The 21534-nt window shown below is 39.6% G+C and overlaps 1 protein-coding gene across 12 annotated transcripts in view; it reads right to left on the bottom strand.

Annotated features, from left to right (window-relative positions):
- Positions 1–20075, bottom strand: part of IFT46 (intraflagellar transport 46) — a 31157-nt gene extending 11082 nt beyond the window's left edge. For 3 of the 12 annotated variants that reach the window (XM_045839427.1, XM_045839414.1, XM_045839364.1), the window contains exons 1-11: positions 19854–19989; positions 19459–19562; positions 19063–19159; positions 16286–16365; positions 14041–14193; positions 10155–10288; positions 7745–7819; positions 7500–7593; positions 6166–6294; positions 5159–5280; positions 4741–4807 (exon numbers count right to left, since the gene is read on the bottom strand). In XM_045839427.1, the coding sequence (XP_045695383.1) occupies positions 4741–4807; positions 5159–5280; positions 6166–6294; positions 7500–7593; positions 7745–7819; positions 10155–10288; positions 14041–14193; positions 16286–16365; positions 19063–19159; positions 19459–19482 (975 nt within the window). In that variant the 5' untranslated portion in view covers positions 19483–19562; positions 19854–19989. The other 9 variants (XM_045839372.1, XM_045839379.1, XM_045839368.1 and 6 more) reach the window with 9 other exon arrangements.
- Between the last annotated feature and the right edge of the window lie 1459 nt (positions 20076–21534).

Here is a 21534-nt window from a genome sequence, read left to right on the forward strand (position 1 = left end):
TGACTCAGCTGGTTGGACATTGCCCTGCAAAGTGAAAAGTTGCCAGTTTGATTCCAGGCAACATGCCTGGGTTGTGGGTTCAGTCCTTGGTTGGAGAGTATACAGGAGACAACCGATCAATGTCTCTCTCCCACTTTTTCCCTCCCTTCCCTTCTCTCTACAAAATAAATAAATATTTTTTTGCAAAATGCCTAATGGTCCTTGTACATCAAAGAACTGGACATGACATCTCAGGTAACAGGGTCCGGGTCTAAACAAGTTTAGCATAAGTTTAAAAACCATTAGCGTTCTGGCCAAGATGGAGGAGTAAGTAGAAACCCTTCGCCTCCTCTCATAACCAAAAGGAGGATAACAACCAATCTAAAATCAATAAACAACCAGAAGCACCAGCAAAATCAAACTGCATGGAACTCCGACAACCAAGAAAATAAAGAAAAAATCAACCAGACGAGGGGTAAGGCAGAAAAACCTTGGCAATGCGGCTGAGGGGCGGGGCTGACTGCCGAGCTAGGCGGACTTGTGCAGGGAGGGACTGACTTAAGGGGGAAACTGAGACTCAAAGCTGACTGTCAGCTCCGGCTGGGATTGCCACAGTGGGAGACACTTCCAGTCTGACTCAAGAGTCTGTTGGAAAGTGCACTAGAGACGAGCAGGAGAGCTGCATTGCTCTCTCTCTGGCCCCTCCCCTACAGGCAGCACAGCAAAGAGGGTTGCCCTGACTGGGTGAACACCTAAGGCCCTGTCCCTTACAACTTATCAGGTGTGCCAAGACAATGAAATATGGCCCAAATGAAAGAACACAGCAAAACCTCAGAACTAAGTGATGAGGACATTGCCAACCTAACTGATGGAGAATTTAAAGCTCTGGTAATCAAAATGCTCATAGATCTGATTGAGCTTGGTCAAAAAAATGAAAAACCAAATGAAAAATACCCAAATTGAAATAAAGCAAAATATTCAGGAAACCAACACTGACAAGAAGGAAACCAGGATTCAAAGCAACAATTTGGAACAAAAGGAAGAAATAAACATCCAACTGGATCAGAATGAAGAAACAAAAATACAAAATAATGAAGAGACTTTTGAACCTCTGGGACAACCTGAAACATTCCAATATCTGAATTACAGGGGTGCCAGAAGAAGAAAAACAACAGCAAGAAATTGAAAACTTATTTGAACAAATAATGAAGGAAAACTTCCCCAATCTGGCGAAGGAAGTAGACTTCCAGGAAGTCCCAAAGAAGTTGGACTCAAAAAGGAACACACCAAGGCACATCATCATTAAGTTACCCAAGATTACAGACAAAGAGAAAATCCTAAAAGCAGCAAGAGAAAAGGAGACTGTTACCTACAAAGGAGTTCCCATAAGGCTATCAGCTGATTTCTCAAAAGAAACCTTGCATGCAAAAAGGGGCTGGAAAGAAGTATTTGAAGTCATGAAAGGCAAGGACCTACATCCAAGATGACTCTATCCAGCAAAGCTTTCATTTAGAATGGAAGGGCAGATAAAGTGCTTCCCAGGTAAGGTCAAGTTAAAGGAGTTCATCATCACCAAGCCCTTACTATATGAAGCATTAAGGGACTTATCTAACAAAAAGAAGATTAAAAATATGAACAATAAAATGATGACAAACTCGTAACTATCAACAAATGAACCTAAATGAAAAGAAAAACAACAAAAACAAAAATTAAGCAAATAGCCAGAACAGGAACAGAATCAGAGAAATGGACATCACATAGAGGTAGTTCAGTGGGGAGAGGGTATGGAGGAATGGGGGGAAAAGGTACAGGGAAGAAGCAGAATTAGTAGGCATTAAATAGATGGGGAAAGGTAAAAAATGGTATAGGAAACAGGGGACTCAAAAGAACTTATATGTACAACCTGTGGACATGAACTAAGGGGGTGGGGAATGCTGGAGGGTTGGGAGGGCAGGGTGGAGGGAGGATAAAGGGGGAAAAATTGGGAAAACTGTAATAGCATAATCAATAAAAATACTTTTTTAAAAAAATTAGCTTCTTAAAAATTTTTCTCTTTTTATAAAAATCAGAGTGCATATAATTCTGCAATTTCCTTTTTTCACTTAACAACATGTCATTAATATCTCTTCATAGCAGAGCAAAATAAGGCCAAATAATATTCCATTGTATTCCTATTCAATTCCCTCACTAGACATTTTTCCTCAGCTACAGCTTTAAAATTCTGTAAGGCAAAAAGAGATTATCCTTAAATTCTTTGCTTTTACGATTCCTCAATAAACATGTACAAAAAAAGAAAACCTCCCTTTTCATAGAGCTTATATTTTAGTTGGGAGAAACAAAAAACAAAATAAGTAAAATATATAGTATATTAGAAGGTATATATTATAAGAGGAGTAAAAGAGGGTGGGGAACATGGGGGAGTTGGTGTAACAGTTTTAAAATGATGGCCAGGAAAGACTTATCAATCTTCTTTGTTCAGTTTTCTTTTCTTTTTTTTTTAAGATTTTATTTATTTTTAGACAGAGGGGAAAGGAAGGAGAGAGGGAGAGAAACATCAATGTGTGGTTGCATCTCACACACCCCTTACTGGGGACCTGGCCCGCACCCCAGACTTGTGCCCTAGACCAGGAATCGAACTGGTGACCCCTTGCTTCATAGGCCTGTGCTCAATTTACTGTGCTATACCATATACCAGCCAGGGCCAGTTTTCTTTTTTTCACATGTAATAGCTCTTTGCTTGTATTAGTAGTGTTGTTACATATATATATAATTTTTCTCAGTCTATTATTGTTTTAACTTTGTTTATGGTAACTATCACACTTTTCCCATTATAATTTTTAAGTTTCTTATTATGCTAAGAAACACTTACCTACCCTAACAGTATTAAATATTTGTCTCACTTTTTAAAATAGTACTAGTATGACTTTATTTTTACATTAATTGCTTAATTCATTTGGAATTCATGTATGCACATGTTTGGAGCATAAACCAAATTTTTTCAAATGGCTAGTCAGTTGTCTCATCACAACCCAGTGTATCTCCATTTAAAATGCCCTGGCTGATGTGGCTCAGTAGATTGAGTGCTGGCCTGTGAACCAAGAAGTTGCTGGTTTGATTCCCAGTTAGGGCACATGTCTGGGTTGTAGGCCAGGTTCCTGGTTGGGGGCTTGCAAGAGGCAACCTATTGATATATCATTGTTTCTCTCCCTCTCTTTTTCTCTCACTCGCCCTCTCTCTCTAAAAATAAATAAATAATATCTTTTAAAAAAAGAATCTTCGAAAAAAATAAAATAAAATACTACCTTTCTTACACACCATGGGTTTGTTTTTGGATTCCTTTTCTAAGATTTTTATTTATTTTTAAAGAGAGGAGGAGAGAGGGAGAAAGAGAGAAAGAAACATTAATGTGTGGTTGCCTCTTGTGCGCACCCAGCTCAAGGCCTGGCCCACAACCCAGGCATGTGCCCGGACTGGGAATAAACCAGGGATCCTTTGGTTCGCAGACCAGACCTCAATCAACTGAGCCACACCAGCCAGGGCTGTTTCGGGATTCTTATGTTCCACTCATCTATTTCTATTCCTATGCCAATGTTTTATTTACTATAGCTTTATAATGTGTTTCTTTTCTTCTTTTTATTATTGATTTGAGAGAGAGAGAAAAAACACAATGATTTATTATTCCACCCATCTGTGCATTCACTGGTTGATTTTTATATGTGTCCTAACCAGGGATGGAACTCACAACCTTGGTATTTGGGGACAAAGCTCTAACCAACTAAGCTACCTGGCCAGGGCTAAAATGTGTTTCTAATGTCTGATGGGGTAAATCCTCCATTATTTTTTCCTAAAATATCTATGATTAGTTTTAGTCTTAAAAACCGATTCTCTCAGATAAACTTTATTACCAATTTTAATTTTCTAAAAAAAGCAATTAAAATCCTAATTGAAAGGCAGTACACTTATAGAGTAAACTGATAGTGCTACAAGATTGAATCTTCCTGTTTAGGAACATGGCATGACTCCTCATTCATTCAAATCTGTGTCTGCCCTTCATTAAAATTTTATAATTTTTTAGAAAAAAATCTTACCAATTCTTATTAAATTTATTCCTGTATTTTTTAAATTTGGGGTAATTATGAATAGGGCATCAGCTTCTTAGAACAGCATAAATAACTCTGTGGAAAAAGGTAGAGTCTAAAGTAATAATGCAGGAAGCATATATACATGTTCACTAAAAGGTACATGTTACAATGTTCACAGAAATATTATTGTAATATTGTAGTAATATTGTATTTGTGATAACTCAAAACTGTAAACTACCCAAATGGCTACCATAGAATAGATAAATTGTCACATATTCAAACAAGACAATATTGTACGATACTGAGAAAAATGTACAACAATGTATGAAACAATATGGATGAATCTCCATATGAATGAATAATATAGATGAGCAAAACAAATGTGACACAAAAGAGTTCAATTACATTTAGATAAAATGCAAAATAGGCAAACCTAATCTACACTATTATAAATCAGGATAATGGTTATTTGGGGACATGGGAGTAATGTTCTGTTTTTTTATCTAATGTATTGATTTACACTGAGGTGTTCAGATGGTGAAAATTAATCAACATGTACATTTCCGATTGTGTACGATACATCAACTAATAAGTTAATAATGACAATACAGGAGAAGAGAAAACACTGGGTCCTAGACTGAATGCCATACTTTTTTAGATCCTGCTACATTTCACTCACCTTGCCCAAAAGCTCTTCAAACTCTGGGGACCATTCCTGCATCAGCGTGTCAATATCAGGCATTGGCCTAAAAGTACAAAGGTAAATATAAACAAGAAACATGGACAAGTGACACCAGCAACCTTTGGATCAGGATGAAGGGAGGTTCTGAATCTGGCACATTGGGATTTCAGGTGAACACAGAGGGGCAAACCAAACTTACCCAGGGCCTGGAGTTTAGAAGAGCTGGCTAAGTAACAATACCAGATAAATCACAACCTTTATGTCTGCAATCTCAGCCAGTAGTTGCCAGGATCCCTGTGACCTCAGGCTGATCAATGATGTCCTGAGGCTTTGGGCCCTCTTCTCAGAAGCAATGGGTTCACAGGTGGTGAAAGTTACTATGGGTTACAGTGGTGAAGAATGTGGTATTTCTTACCTAGTATAATGGACAGTTGCAGGGGGTTTAGAACGATGTAACTCAGAGATGCTCTCAATCCATGTATCAATGGCCTTGGGATTCTTTTCTGCATCTTCCAGGCTCTTTACTTTCATGTGTTGCTAGAAAAACAAGGGGAAGGCTGACTGATGGCACTTAAGTGGTACTGTTTTTATAGCATGACTCATCAAGTGCTATTTCACACACAAAATAGCTGATAAAAAGAGGAGACTGACAGCAGCCACATAGAGATTATAGGAAACCCTGATAAAATTTTCTAGCACCATGGGAAAGGGGCAGATCAATAAGAAAGAACTGACTATAATAAGGTACCATTTCACATCTATTGGGATGGCTAAAATAAAAGAGAGTAAGAAGTGCTGATGAAGATGTGGAGAAATTGAAACATTCATTCATTACTGGTGGGAATGTAAAATGGTTCAGTCACTTTGGAAAACACTTTGACAGTTCCTCAAAATACTCAATAGTTATCATATGGCCCAGTAACCCCACTCCTACATATATATCCAAAAGAATAATAATATATGTCCATGCAAAAACATGTACATATTCATGGCAGCATAATTAATAAAAGTGGAAAATGGTGAATGGATAAACAGAATGTGATATGTGCATACAATGGAATATTATTCAATCATTAAAAAAATGAAGTAGTTACCAGGGTCTGGGAGCAGGGGAGAATGAGAAGTAACTACTAATGGGTACAGGATTTCTTTTTGGAAATATAAAAAAATAATATTCTTAGATGATGATGAATATTGTTAGTATATTCTGTGAATATACCAAAAATCCCTGAATTTTATGATTTAAAAAGGTGAATTTTATGGTAGGTAAATTATATCTCAATAAAACTGTTATATAAAAGATAGGGCTGTCCTGAAGCCACAACCATCCCTGTCAGCAGGAAGTTAGTCAACTAAACAAACACCAGCAAGGCTTGTGCTCCAGCTTCTCCAGCTGGGGCCCGTACTGGGCTAGTGTCTTACCGTGATATTGTGTTGCTTAGAGTTCTCTGTTAACCAGAGTGAGAGCACTGTAGGGTCTGACTGCTTTGTAGAAGGCTCGTCTAGTACCAATAGGCCAAGGTTGTCAGGCTTTCCATCAGGACGTGGGACCTGGTTAGGAGAAAAGTGAGAAAACAGAGAAAAAACATGAGAAGAATATAAAAAGGCCGCACATCTTGATTCCAATAAGCTGAAGAGGAAGAACTCATCTGGTTCATCACTATTACTAGTATTAAAGAGCATGCCTGGCCCTGGTCAGGTGGCTCAGTTGCTTGGAGCATCATCCCATACACCAAAATGTTGTGAGTTCTATTCCTGGTCACAGCACATATCTAGGTTGTGGGTTTGATCCCTGGTTGGAGTGCGTACAGGAGGCAGCCGATCGATGTTTCTCTCACTCTCCCCGTCTTCCTCTCTCTCTAAAATCAATAAATATGCGCTGTCTGGTGTGGCTCAGTGGATTAAGTACCGACCTATGAACCCAGGGTCACTGGTTCGATTCCCAGTCAGGGCACATGCCTGGGTTTCAGGCCAGGTACCCAGTAGGGGGCATGTGAGGGGCAACCACACACTGATGTTTCTTTTCCTCTTTCTCTCTCCCTTCCCCTCTCTCTAAAAATAAATAATTAATTGACCTTTAAAAAATAAAATAACATAACATAAAATCAATAAACATATCCTTGGGTGAGGATTTAAAAAAAGAAAAACAGCATGCCTGTATAACATGCTGTACTAAAATTCTATCTAGAAAAACATGCATGATCTTAAATATAAAGCTGAAGTCATGGATAATTAGGTGACAGATCTATGACAGATTTTTAGCATATAATGAGATGATTAAGTATTACCTAATAGCAATGAATAAAATATGGAGTAGAGAGCAAGTTTAAGAACTCTAATGAGAAAAAAATACAATAAATAATGTGAAGAAACTTTAGAAAATTAAATTACATTTTAAAAAGAGAAGTCTAATGAAATGAAAAATATGTTTCAAGGTAGCCAATCCTTGTCAAGAAAATTAGAAGAACTGGTAGAGCCCTGGCTGCCGTAGCTCAGTGGATTGAGCGCGGGCTGTGAACCAAAGTGTTGCTGGTTCGATTCCCAGTAACGGTACATGCCTGGGTTGTAGGCCATGACCCCCAGCAACCACACATTGATGTTTCTCTCTCTCTTTCTCCCTCCCTTCCTTCTCTAAAAATAAATAAATAAAATCCTAAAAAAAAAAAAGAGTATATAAAAAAAAGAAGAACTGGTAGAGTAATAGAGAGGTCAAAAGAAACATCTATTGACTCATTTTTAGGATATTCTGACTGTACCTTTAAGAATGCATCAATATCCCCAACAGCTGGGATAAAATCAGGAATGAAAGGTTTCAGTTTGTGGTCCAGGTCAATCAACTGAGGTGTATACCTAGGAGATATTGCCAAGGGAAGATGGGAACAGAGAAACTCACTTTACTATCAGGTTTAAAAATCTAAGGAGAATGGCCTTATTTCAGACTAGAGGTAGGAAAGGGCAAGGTAGGGCCTGGAGGGTTAGGTTAAGAAGTCCTAATACTTACCTACTTATATATTGGAAGAGTTCCTTAACCTCAGCAGAAACTGGCAAATGCTCATAATCTGCAGGATCATAGGCTCTGGGGAAAGCAAAATATGATTCAAGGTAGCCAGTGAAGAGCAGATGTTGCTGAGCCCTGGTTCGGCCTATGTCACCACTACTACAGAGCACATGACTCTGAATCTAGTTTCTGCTCCACATCTGCCTTTCTTGGGTGGTCTGCAAGGCAACTTTAAAATTGATTAAAATTGCCCTGGCTGGTGTGGCTCAGTGGATTGAGCACTGGACTGTGAAGCGGAGGGCTGCTGGCTCGATTCCCAGTCAGGGCACATGTTTGGGTTGCAAGCCAGGTTCCCAGTGTGGGGAGTGCAAGAGGCAACCATACATTGATGTTTCTCTCCCTCTCATTCTCCTTCCCTTCCCTTCTGTCTAAAAATAAATAAAATCTTAAAAATAAAATAAAATAAAATTGATTAAAATTAGTTCTCAGTTATCTCTGACAGTAAAGAAGAATACAGTTGCAGAAAATCCAACATAATTTTTAAAAGTTTCACACTAGCAGAAATTGTTTTCCCTTTTTTTGAATAAAAGGGATAAGAGAAAAGATGGAATAAGATATTAATTTCTAGTATGCAAATAGCTTGCCCCAAGACAAAAAGGAATTTTTACAAAGATGTTTTTCACAGTGTTTTTCATAAAATTAAAAAATTAGAAACAAATAAAATATCCAACATTTGAGTAATGGTTAGGTATGTTCAAGTTCACTACTGCATAGTTACTAAAAAATACTTGTATTGACACATGAAATGTGTACAGTAATACATATATACATACATACATACATACATACAGCCCTGGCTGGTGTAGCTCAGTGGACTAAGAGTGGGCCTGTGAACCAAAGGGTCACCAGTTTGATTCCCAGTCAGGGCACATGCCTGGGTTGAGGACCAGGTCCCCAGCAGGGGGTGTTCGGGAGGCAACCACACATTGTTTCTCTCCTTCTCTTGCTCCTTCCCTTCCCCTCTCTCTAAAAATAAATAAATAAAATCTTTAAAAAATACAACACATTAATTATAATTAAGTAAAATGTAATAAACATTGATAAAATATATAAGTGACTTTGGATGTTATTCATAAGGCTGTTCTGGAGAGAGTTGCTTAATAAAAAATTAAGTAGATTAATGACTTAAGGTTTACATTTCCCTGATTATAATTTATGATCATAAAGTAAATTGGGAAGCATGAAAAATCAGTCTGGTATTAACTTTCCTCATTTACTTAAGGTCTTCCTGCAAGTGGGTAACCCAAAGGTAGCTATTTTTTTTTCAACTAATTTAATAAATTATACATGCACAGGATGCAAAATAAAAGGTGCAATGAAAAGTTATGTCTCCGTTGCCACCAAGTTCCCCTCCCAAAAGTAATCACTATTACTAGTTTCTTAGTGAATCCTACAGATAGTTTATGTAGTATTTGTTTTATACACATGGTAGCAAAACATAAACACTTCTATACATTTTAAAAATCTAGCAGCATCTCTTGGACATTATTCTTTACCAGTGCAAAGGGTGATGCCACATTCTTTTCCATGGCTGGATAGAATTCTACTGATTCGTTACACCATCATTTATTTAACCAGTGATTACATTTTATTATTTTGTAAAAGATTTTATTTATTTATTTTTAGAGAGAGGGAAAGGGAGGGAGAAAGAGAGAAAGGTCAGTGTGTGGTTTCCTCTCACACACCTCCTACTGGGAACCTTGGCCTGCAACCCAGGTATGTGCCCTGACTGGGAATCAAACCAGTGACCCTTTGGTTCACAGGTTGGCACTCAATACACTGAGACACACCAGCCAGGGCCCAGTAATTACATTTTAAATGGATGGGCCTTAGAATCCACTTTGATTAAAACCTATAGGGGTAGATCATAACTAATCTAACACCAGGGTTTGGAACAGGGTAAGAGGTTTTTAACTTAAGCATCATTTAGGAACACTTTGTCTCAGTGTTGATCTACCTATTCTCCGCCTGTCCAAAAAGAATTTGAACTTAAAGTTTTCTACTCCTCCACCTGTATGTTTTCCTTGCCAAATAGAAATGCTTTGGTATGTACATAAATTTATTTTCTTTTCCCCAAAATATGAACTCCCTGAAGTCAGGGACCATCTTTTAGATTTATTCAGCCTCATGAACCCTAAGCCCACAAATGTTTCAAATAGTGCAAGTAACATCATGGTACTCAATGAGGCAGTGGAGCCAGAAAAGAATGAAAATGCATTATAGTGGGTTTTTGAGATGTGAAAATCCTAAACAGACATCAACAGAGATGCTGGAATTTCACTTTTAACTGATATCCTCCTAATCTATGTTTTGAAAAGGGTGTTTTCCTCCTTGACAAAGGTGGTTTTCTCACCCTTCCAGAGGGGCTCCATGCTCTTCATCATCATCTTCTTCATCGGAATCAGTTTCAGATGAGTCATCATCCTCATCATCATCATTTTCACTAAAGCCCTGTTGAGGTGTCAGCTGAGAGGTCTTCTTCTTCTCCTGAGGTAGGGTAGGGTAGGCAAAGAAAGGCCCATATAAAGAAAAATTTAGTGTACCTATGCCCAGTTCGCTCCTAGGACTCTAACCAATACCCTGCCACCCGGCACCACATTACTGGAGAAAAAGCAGAACTCCCCGGAAGGGCCTTGAGAACCACCTTCTGCTCCTACTCATGCAAACTCAGTCACCATTTCTATGACCATATTCTATTTCTCTGCTTGAGGTTTGAGTATAAATTTTATCTGATATATATCTATTTTAACTATTACTAAGGAGATCCTAAGACCTCTGCATAAACTATCCAGTAGGTTCAACTATAAAATTTGGGCACTTTTGGAGAAAGCAACTCTAAATTGTTATTTTGGAAGGAAACGGGGAATGAAGTAAAATGAAGTGGGGAAGACAAACTTGAGGAAATCTTAATACTCACAAAGATCCCAAGGAGGAAATTTAATATTTAATTTGCAAGATTACCCAGAGTAAGAGTAACCATCAAAAGAAGAAAGTCAAGGCTTCGGTCCAAGATGGCAGCATAGGCAAACATGGCTCACTTTCTCACACAACCATATCCAAATTACAACTAAAATATAGAACAACCAACACTCAGAACCATCAGAAATCAAGCTGAATGGAAGTCTGACAACTATTGCGTTAAAGAAACCACATCCATCCAGACTGGTAGGAGGGAAAGAGACGTGGAAGGAGGAGTGGAAACACCCGACGGGCTGATCCTACACTTATGTTGTGGATAAAAACTCGGGAAGGATATCTTGAGAGCAAAGAGTACCAGCCCCAGTCCAGGGTAGCAGTGCCAGATAAGTCCCCAAAACTTCTGGCTACAAAAACCAGCAGGGATTGCGTCAGTGGAAGAAACTTCTGGAGCCTCAAAAAGTTCCTCTTAAAGAACCCACACATGGACTCTTCAGACTCACTATTTAATGAGCTCCAGCACCTAGGTAGAGGCTCGAAAGGTACCAATGGCAAATGGGGAGGAAGTGAAGTGTCAGGCATCAAGGTGAGAGCTGGGGGACAGCTTTCTCCCAGAAAGAAAGGTGAGCAAAGGTGATTGACCCTGTTTGGAAACCTCCCTGCACAGAGCCACAGAGCCAGCAGTCTGGCACCATATTCAAGACTCCATCAATCTCACTAACACTGTTTACCCAGCCCTCTAGATCCCCAGACACTATGCCTTGCCCAACTTATGTGCCCACCCAAGCTGCTTTTCCATATGAATGGCTGGTCTTGGCTCATGCTTCACATCTTAAATCCTCTCAAACAAGCAACAGCCAGTCTCAGTGAGCCTCCAGCCCCTGTACCTCTTGCTAAGTGTCCCCAGGCCCTGCAGTAGAAGCAGACAGCCTAGGTTTATTGCTTGTCTTTGCCTGGGAATCTCCAAGCCCACCACAAGTAGCAGCCACCTCAGATTACTTTATAGCTCAGGCAGGGTGGCTCTGGGCAGAACACAGGTGGGGCTGACCTTGGCCTGTACCACCCAGAAAATCTCAGAGCCTATGTACCAGTACACAGCTATAGACCACATCAGAGCACCATCACCCTGCCCCTACACAGCTGATCTTCCATGGAGGGTGGAGGTTGGTAGTCAGTGGTCCCTGCTGGTACTTGCAGCTGACCGGCCTGGGTAAATCCCTCCCACGGGTAAATCCCTCCCATTGACCTGCCAACAGTAATCAAGGCTCAAAAACGAGAGGGGGGTACACCTCACACAGCCCACACAAAGGGTGTATCTCGAGTACCCAGCTTGAGTGATAGGGGAGGCTGTGCCACTAGACCCTATAAGACACCTACTACATTAGGCCACACTACCAGAGAGAGAGTCATAGCAGCTCTACCTAATACATAGAAACAAACACAGGGATGCTGCCAAAATGAGAAAAAGAAATGTGGCCCAAATGGAAGAACAGAATAAAACTCCAGAAAAAGAGCTAAATGAAATGGATATGAGCTATCTATCACATGCAGAGTTTAAAACACTGGTCATAAGTATGCTCAAGGAACTTAGTGAGGACCTCAACAGCATAAAGAAGTCCCACTCAGAAACAAAGGATACACTAATTGAAATAAAAAACAAATTACAGTGAAACAACAGTGGAGTGTATGAAGCTGAGAATCAAAACAATGATTTGTAACATAAAAAAGCAGAAAACACCAATCAGAACAAGAAAAACGAATTTAAAAATTAGGATAGTTACTGTAAACAGCCTCTGGGACTTCACGCATTCTAACATTCACAGCACAGGGGTGTCAGAAGGAGAAGAAAAAGTCAAGAAATTGGAAATCTATTTGAAAAAATAATGAAAACTTCCCTATTTTGGAGAAGGAAATAGATATGCAAGTCAGGAAGCACAGAGTCCCAAACAAGATGGATGCAAAAGCCCCACTCCAAGATATATCATAATTAAAATGCCAAAGGTTAAAGATAAATAGAGAATCTTAAAAGCAGCAAGAGAAAAGCAGTAGCCCCTGCAGAGTAGTTCCCATAAGCCTGTCTGTCAGCTGATTGATTTCTCAAAAGAAACTTTGTGGGCTAGAAGGGATTGGCAAGAAATATCCCAAGTCATGGAAAGCAGGGACCTACAGCCAAGACTGCTCTACCCAGCAAAGCTATCATTTAGAATTGAAGGGCAGATAAAGTGCTTCCCAGACAAGAGAGAACTAAAGGAGTTCATCATCGCCAAACCATATTACATGAAATGTTAAAGGGACTTATATAAGAAAAAGATGATCAAAACTACGATCAATAAAATGACAATAAATACTTATGTACCAACAATTAGTCTAAAAAACATACTAAGCAAACAAGAGACAGAATCATGGATATGGTGAGCATTTTGATGGTTGCCTGATGGGAGGGAGGTGTGGGGGAATGGGTGAAGATGTGAGGGGATTAAGAAGTACAAATAGGGCCCTGGCTGGTGTAGCTCAGTGGGTTGAGTACTAGCTTGCAAACCAGAGGGTCACTGGTTTGGTTCCCGGTCAGGGCACATGCCTGGGTTGCAGGCCGATTGATGTATCTCTCATACATTGATGTTTCTCCCTCTCCCTCCTTTCCCCTCTCTCTACAAACAAACAAACAAACAAACAAACAAACAAACATATAGGTAGTTTACAGAATTGCCATGGGGATGTAAATTACAGTATAGGAAATGGAGTAACCAAAGAACTTATGCACATGACCCATGGACATGAATGATGGTGTGGGGATTGCCTGAGGAAGTGGGGGTGCTGGGTGAGAGGAGAAAAGGGGGAAAAATTAGGACAACTGTAGTAGCATAATACATAAAATGTAATGAAAAAAGAGTTCATAATCAACTTCCTGCCTGAACTTTTTTTTAAAGAAATCTTTTTCTTAAACTGTTTTTTAGAGAAGAAGAGGGAGAGTGTGGGTGTGGGGGAGGGAGAGAGGAGTGGAGGTGGGGAGAGAGAGAGAAAATTTGCTGTTCCATTTACTTATGTAGTCATTGGTTGATTCTTGTACGTGCCCGGCTCTGACTGGGGATCAAACCCATAACCTTGGCATATCAAGTCAACACTATAATGGAGCTACTCAGTCAGGGCTCCCTGCCTGAATTCTGAACAACAGTTCCAGGAACTATGAGTTTTCTATTTCCATTTTCTTCAGTGGGTATCTAACCAATCCCTATTTCTCTTTCTTTCCCTCATAAGTTAAACACAATGACTATACATTGTTTCTCAAGATAAGAGGCTCTTCTATTATTGGCATTACAACCTACCTTTCTGAGCTTCTGGTTCTCTATGCACCATCCCACCCTCTCAAGTCCACGAGCAGGGGTCTGATGGTACTTGGGGCTTGCAGGGGCAGTTGGGATGGGGTCCGTGCCTTTGCCTCTGTAGCCTGGAACCTGTAGAATGCCCTCACTTAGGACCTGAAGGATGACCAATTGGCCCTCTTTAAAAGAAAGTTTGGAAGCTTGGTTTCCATATGCTATATGGCTTATACTGAGGTTAGTATACATTCTTGTATGGTAAAACAGCTATTGGAACATAAAATTGTGACACATTATAAGACATCAAAACTGCTTTTGGTCAAGATTTATTATACATAAATAAAAATGTAATTTTTAAAGATTTTATTTATTTATTTTTAGAGAGGGGAAGGGAAGGAGAAAGAGAGGGAAAGAAACATTGATGTGTGAAAGAAACATAGATCACTTGCCTCTTGCATGCCCCTACCTGGGGACCAGGCCTACAACCTATGCACACACCCTGACTGGGAACTGAGCTGGAGTCCTTTCAGCTTGCAGGCAGGTGCTCAACCCACTGAGCCACACCAACCAAGGCTATAAAACTATATTTTAACTAATCTATAGTATGTGTGACAGATGACACACAGTGGCAGAATTTATTCAGTGACTAAGCCTTATTGGTATACAATTAATAAAAATCTCCTATTGTGTTCTTTCTTAATATAAAATCTGCCAAAATTATACTTGGTTACAGGGGAAGCAATCTAGCAAAGGGAGCTTTTTAAGAATATTGTCAGTTTAAAGATTATTCAGCCCTGGCTGGTGTGGCTCAGTGGATTGAGCACCAGCCTGCAAACCAAAGGGTGGTGGGTTCTATTCCCAGTCTAGGGCACATGCCTGGGTTGTGGGCCAGGTCTCCAGTAGGGGGTGTGTGAGGGGCAACCACACATTGATGTTTCTCTCCCTCTGTCCCGTCCCCTCTCTAAAAATAAAAATAAAATCTTAAAAAAAGATTAAAAAATGGAACCTTTCTGCAGACTCTGGGTGCATACAAAATTGGAAATACAAGTGAGCCTTGAATATTGACCACATTGTGATGACGATTAGAAAAACTTTGGCTGAATATATAAAATTAGGAAGTTAAGAAAATTATTCACTTTTGTCTGCTTCTTCAAAGTTTGCTTTGCAAATCCCTGATCTAAAGGCAGAGGACTTTAAAACATTTTTTAAAATTTATTGATTTGAGAGAGAGAGAAACATTGACTTGTTGTTCCACTTTTCTATGCATTCATTGGTTGATTCTTAGGTGTGCCCTACTGGGGAGAGGATCCGCAATCTTGGTGTGTCAGAATGATGCTCTGGTGTGTCAGCTGAGCTACCTGGCTAGGGCTAAAGGGGACTTTATATATCACAAATTCTTTAAAAATTACATTGTGGGTTAAAACATTACATTGTAGATGTTAAAACAGCACACTAATCACAAAGTGGTGCTACCTTAAAATGTTACCGCTTAGGCTTTTTATGAAATCAGCTTATAATACTACAGCTTTCTGCATTGCTTCAAATATTCTTCTTCACTAGAGTTTTAAAAGCTCCTGTTCTTAAAGGACAACTAAAATGTAACCATTGGATCATGTGATAAGGCTGAACACAATGGTTATTAAACAGAGCACCTGCAACTTTTAGAGCTGTAGGCATCTTTCTGCCTTTGTCTCAGAAATAGGGTGATTTTCTACATTCATAGAATGACAATAAAGTGACACTTGGGTCTTAAGACTTCAAAATTAAAGTCTCTTTCACAAAATATTGGCAGTATCACAAGTTGTTGACAATAAACAAATGCCTAAAACCATAATTCCAAACTTGCTTTATTAAGAGAATTTCTTGGAGTGCTTGCTAAAAATATAAATTCCCAGGCTTTTACCTTCAAGACTCTGATTCCATAATTCTGGATGGAAACTGGGAATCTGCATTTCAAAAAATGAAGTGCTCCCAACTGGTTCTTATGATCAGTGAAGTTTGTAAAACACTGGCCTACATTATATGAAATTCCTCACCAAAAAGTCAGCTGTAATAGTAGTCTTTACTCCTGAAGAAGAATCAAAATTTTAAGGCTTGATCTTCCCGATTGTCCTCCAAGAGCCCAGAGGTACCCAACCACTAGAGGTGAATATTCAAGAAATATTTACTACTGAACCAGTGTCATCTCTAATTACTAAAAAAAAAAAAATAAAAGTAGAAATTCCACAAAAAGCCATGGGTTATACCACACCTTGTTATCTTCCTCTTCATACTCATCACTGCTGTTATCAGCCATAGTCTTGTTAGGAGGATGGGCAGAATGAGGAAGTCCTTAAGAGAAAAGTTTTCCCTTTAGGTTATTGTTAAAATGATTTTTAAAGACAAATACTTTTAGTTTATAATATATTATAATCTAACCACTTTATGGAACACAGTTTATATGAACATCTACCTAAAGGATAGGAGACTAAACTCTAGTCATGGCTCTGTCAATTCAATATATATTTACTAAGCATCACTGTGCTTAAGTCATGGGGTTAGACATTACGCTAACTGATTATTTGCTGTTACATAAATAGTATAAAATCTGCCCTTAGTTGCACATTGGTAAAATGAGGTTAGTAATTAGTAAAGTGAAAAGAGTACTGGGTTTATAGTCAGAATACTGGGTTTGAAGAACAACTCTATCACTTGGACAAAATCCCTTAACTTCTCTGAGTCTCAGTATTCCCATCTCTAAATGAGGTCAATAATACTTTTCACTCAAAACTACTATAAGGATCAAATGAAAAAACTTACATGAAAGAAACTTACATAGCTTCTGTCAAATTATAGTCACAAATATAAACCTGAATCAGTGCCCACAGAGCAATAAAAATATTCTGAACAATTAACCCAAAATATTCACAACTAAATGTAAAATGATAACTGGTATGATTTCTAAATCAAATAAAATGACAATTAAACACCATTTTCCAGCGTACTAAATTGCCCAGAATAAAAATAAATTATCATGTCCATAGCTGGCAAGATTAAAAATATGGTCAAGTCAAAAACCTGGGTGTCTAGGTATACATATACCCACCAGATTAAAAGCATTGATTCAAACAGAAACTTGTACACCAATATTCATAGCAACATATTCATAATAGCCAAAAGATGTAAAGAACCCAAGTGTCCAACAGGAGATGAATGGATAAGCAAACATGGCTATATAGACAATGGACTATTATTCAGCCATAAAAATGGAAATTCTAATACATGCTACAGCATGGATGAACCTTGAAAACATTATGTTAAGTGAAATAAGCCATATTGCGAAAGGACAAATATTGTATGATTCTACTACAATAGGCTACAATAGGCAAATTCACAGAGACAAAGTAGGTAGGAAATATAGGGGAATGGGGAGTTATTAATTAATAGGTATTTTTCATCTGTTCAGGATGATGAAAAAGTTCTGAAAACAGTAGAGATAGCTACATAACAATATGAATTTATTTAATGCCATTGAATTATACATTTAAAAAAGGTTATCATTTTTTTAAAGATTTTTTAAAATTTATTTTTAGAGACAAGGGAATGGAGGGAGAAAGAGAGGGAGAAAAATGATGTGAGAAGAGAATCATCAATCTGCTGCCTCTGTATGTGCCCCATCTGGGACCAAACCTGCAACCCAGCCATGTGCCCTGACTGGGAATCAAACTGGTGACCTTTTGCTTTGGGGGAGGACACCCAACTGAGCCACACCAATCAGGACTAAAATGGCAAATTTTATATTAGGTGTATTTACCACAACAAACAAACAACCCTGAATATCACCCTTGATTCCTAACTCAAGAGCCAAATCTAATCCATCAGCAAGTCTTAGTGATTTTTCCTCTCGCTATTCCCAACTTCCTCACCCCACCCAAGCCACTGTCACCTCAAATCAGCCACTGCAACATTTCTTCCACCTGGTTTCCTAGTTTCACTTTTTAATCCATTCCACATATAACAGCAGCACAGCCTCTAAAGCTCTGCTTATTATGCCTTCTGCCTACCTCCTGCTTGCCTCCTCTGATATCACTCCCTCCTACCATATGCTGGTCTCTTTCAAGTCTTCACACTAACAAGTTCTTCCTAGCATCAGGGCCTTTTCACATTTCACTTGCTCTTCGTTTTTTCTGGCCTACTTTTCCTCAGTGTCTGGATCCTTCCCATCTTTCAGTCTCAATAATGCCTTAGGTCATCCCTGGCTACTCTAACAGTGGGGTTGAGCTCTGGCCTTGGAACCAAGTTTGCTGATTGGATTCCCAGTCAGGACACATGCCTGGGTTGCATGCCAGGTCACCAATTGGAATTGAGTGAGAGGATCGTTTCTCTCCCTCTTTCTCCCTCCCTTCCCCTATCTCTAAAAAATAAATAAAATTGTAAAAAGAAAACCTAGTAGATCCCACTGGTCACCATCATTCTCCATAACGTCAAACTCTTTGCCTCCATCAGTGCATTTATCACATTTGTAATTACATTTGTTTATTCATTTGTTATCTGTCTCCCATGATTACAAGCATCAGGAGGGCAGAATCAATGTGCAGTGACAAGCATAAGGCTGGCACATAGTATGCATTCAAAAAATGCACTGTTGGATAAATGATGATGTCAAGTCCTCTTAAAATATTCCACTGAGATTTTTACTGGAGTTGTAGGTTAAGGGCAGATTATTGAAGCATCTTCAAAAGTGAGAAAAACCGTTTTAATACATTTTTAAAAATGATACTCCTCCTCCCCAGCAGATGGTGAGCAGAACAGTATCATGAAGTAAATAGTGATTGGGAACACTAATCAGGTTGGAAGAATCCTGAAACCTAAGTGGCTGTCTTTTCTTCCCCTTAAGTGGGTAGAAAACAGAAACAATGGAAGTGAAGTAACGACTCTGAAAGCAAACATTTGCTATTACAAAATAGGAATTTCATGGAAACAATCATGAATCCCTCCTGCTTTGTTCTGAGAACCATTTTTCTTCTTTCTTCCTAATTCCTCTTTTACCTCTGTATCTTGGGGTTGGAGTAAAAATACTTGCAACCTCTTCGGAGTCGTTAATCTCTAGACGCTCATCATATGTCTGGTTCTCAACAATCTTGGTCTAAGCAAAAGGAGACATGATTACATAGCTCATGTTATGAGATATTAAGCACTCCGTGGAGAGTTGCGATTCCAAACCAGCATTGGTCCTCCTCCTTACTCAACGCATCATTTTTACATGAAACTTTCACCCCCATTCAAACTTTCCTTAAGGCGTCTTGGTTCTAGGTCAAGCAGTTAATCAACCTGCTGCAGCCCTTATATAGGAACTGCTGACAAGCTGGCTGAGGAAAGAGGGAATCGTGGAGGGAAACAGCTAATTTCTGCACAAGCTCCCCAAAGCTGTTAAGATACACCTACAGTGGGTGGCATAACAGTGTTCATCTGCAGATGGCGACTCTCTCCTCAGGTTATGCCAGTTTTCCCAAGGCTGTCGAGGTTTCTCCGGGAAGGCTGTAGAGGCTCTACAAAGAGTTGTCTCTGGAGTCACCTTGTTTGCCGGAAAACAGGGCAAACTCCAGTCTCTCGGTCCCATCCAATAATCTGAAAGCATCACTCTCATGCCCCCCCCCCCTTGTCTTGCAGGTCAGATCCCGAAGAAAAAGAAGCGGGAGGTGGGGTGAAGAAAGGAAAGAAGGAACGGTTGTCATGGAGATGTGAAAAGATTGGGGGGCGATTGGAAGAAGGGAAAGGGAGTCATCTTAATTTCCTCTTGGGAGGGAAATTCTCTTTCTGCTAGTATGAGTACAAATTACCTGTAGCCCCTCTGAATCCGTCTCCTCTATAAGGAAAGAACCCCGGCCTACGGCTGGGGTCTCACTCGGATCTCCGGCCAGGCCACTCAGGGATTCTACCTGGAGCAACCCTCCTGTTGTTAGTCGCTAAGTACAAATAAATAAATAAATAAACCTTAAAATCGCGGGACAGGCTTTCACTCTCGCGAGACCTTCTCCATTCTTGGGTCAATTGCCTTCCAGCAAGGGATCCTAGGATCTAGAGCGACTCAGCGGGGGCGGGGCGGGGCGGGGCGGGGCGGGGCGGGGGGTGGGGTGGGGTGGCGGGGAGCCTCTCTGGGCTATCAAGTCTCCTGTTTGTCTATGGTTTCAGTAGTTGCGTTTAATGCGTTTGTGGCGGCATCCAGCGGCCACGAGTGGCAAAGCTGGGTGATGAATTTAGGTTCCTCCCTAGGAGAAGTACCATTGGTCATGCAGTACCTCTAAATCAGTCTAATCAGAATTTAAGCAAAATTTCTAAGGAATAGTCCCACAACTTTTTTTAGCATTTATATTACATTATAGCTCTTCCCCTGAACAGTATTCAATGCATGGGACATACACTAACAAATTATTCCTTATTTATCTGAGGTTCCAGTTTAATCGGTGTCCGTACTTTTATTTGCTAAAGAAGACTGAGGTTCTTTAGGGAAGGCTCTGTGTCTCATCAGTTTCTAAGATCTTTAGGCCCTGGCTAGTGTAGCTCAGTGGATTGAGTGTGGGCTACAAACCAAAGAGTTGCCAGTTCGATTCCCAGTCAGGACACATGCCTGGGTTGTGGACCAGGTCTCCAGTACAGAGGCGTGCAGGAGGCAAGAACACATTAATATTTCTCTCCCTCTTTCTCCTTCCCTTCCCCTGTCTCTAAAGATGAATACATAAAATCTTTTTAAAAAATAAATCTTATGTACATTAAGAAGAAGATCATAGCATCAGTGTGTTGCATAAATTAGGTGCTTTAAAAATACTCATTGGGTGGATGAATGATGGAATAAGTGAATAAAGATGTAAGGAACAAATATATATATATATTTTTAAAGACTTTATTTATTTATTTTTAGAGAGGGAAGGGAGGGAGAAAGAGAGAGAAAGAAACATCAATGTGCGGTTGCTGGAAGCCGTGGCCTGCAACCTGGGCATGTGCCCTGACTGGGAATCGAACCTGTGACACTTTGGTTCCCAGCCCACACTCAACCCACTGAGCTACACCAGCCAGGGCTCAAATATACTTTTTTTAAACTACAGACATAGGAAGTTTTGGAAGTCAGAGAGAGGGAGAGAAACAAAGAAAAGAATATTGGGAATTTGACCCTGAAAACCTGCCAGAGGAAAGCAGCAAAGTGTCTTTAAAAAGGAGAATGAGAAACTCATCTTCTGAGACACTTCTGGTTGAAAATGGAACTGCAAACATTTAAAAAAATTTTTTGTCACCCCACTGGTGTGGCTCAGTGAGCTTGTGACCCAAGGGGTCACCGGTTCGATTCCCAGTCAGGGCACATGCCTGGGGTGCCAGCCAGGTTCCCTGGTGTAGGGCCTGTGAAACGCGACCAAACATTAATGTTTCTCTCCCTGTCTATCTCCCTCTCTTCCCTTTTGTCTAAAAATAAAGAAATAAAATCTTTTAAAAATAAAATATTTTTTGCCATTTGTTATTGCTAATAAT

The sequence above is a fragment of the Phyllostomus hastatus genome, unplaced genomic scaffold (assembly GCF_019186645.2).
Source record: "Phyllostomus hastatus isolate PE091 unplaced genomic scaffold, TTU_PhHast_1.1 phas_contig_113, whole genome shotgun sequence".
NCBI classification, from domain to species: domain Eukaryota; kingdom Metazoa; phylum Chordata; class Mammalia; order Chiroptera; family Phyllostomidae; genus Phyllostomus; species Phyllostomus hastatus.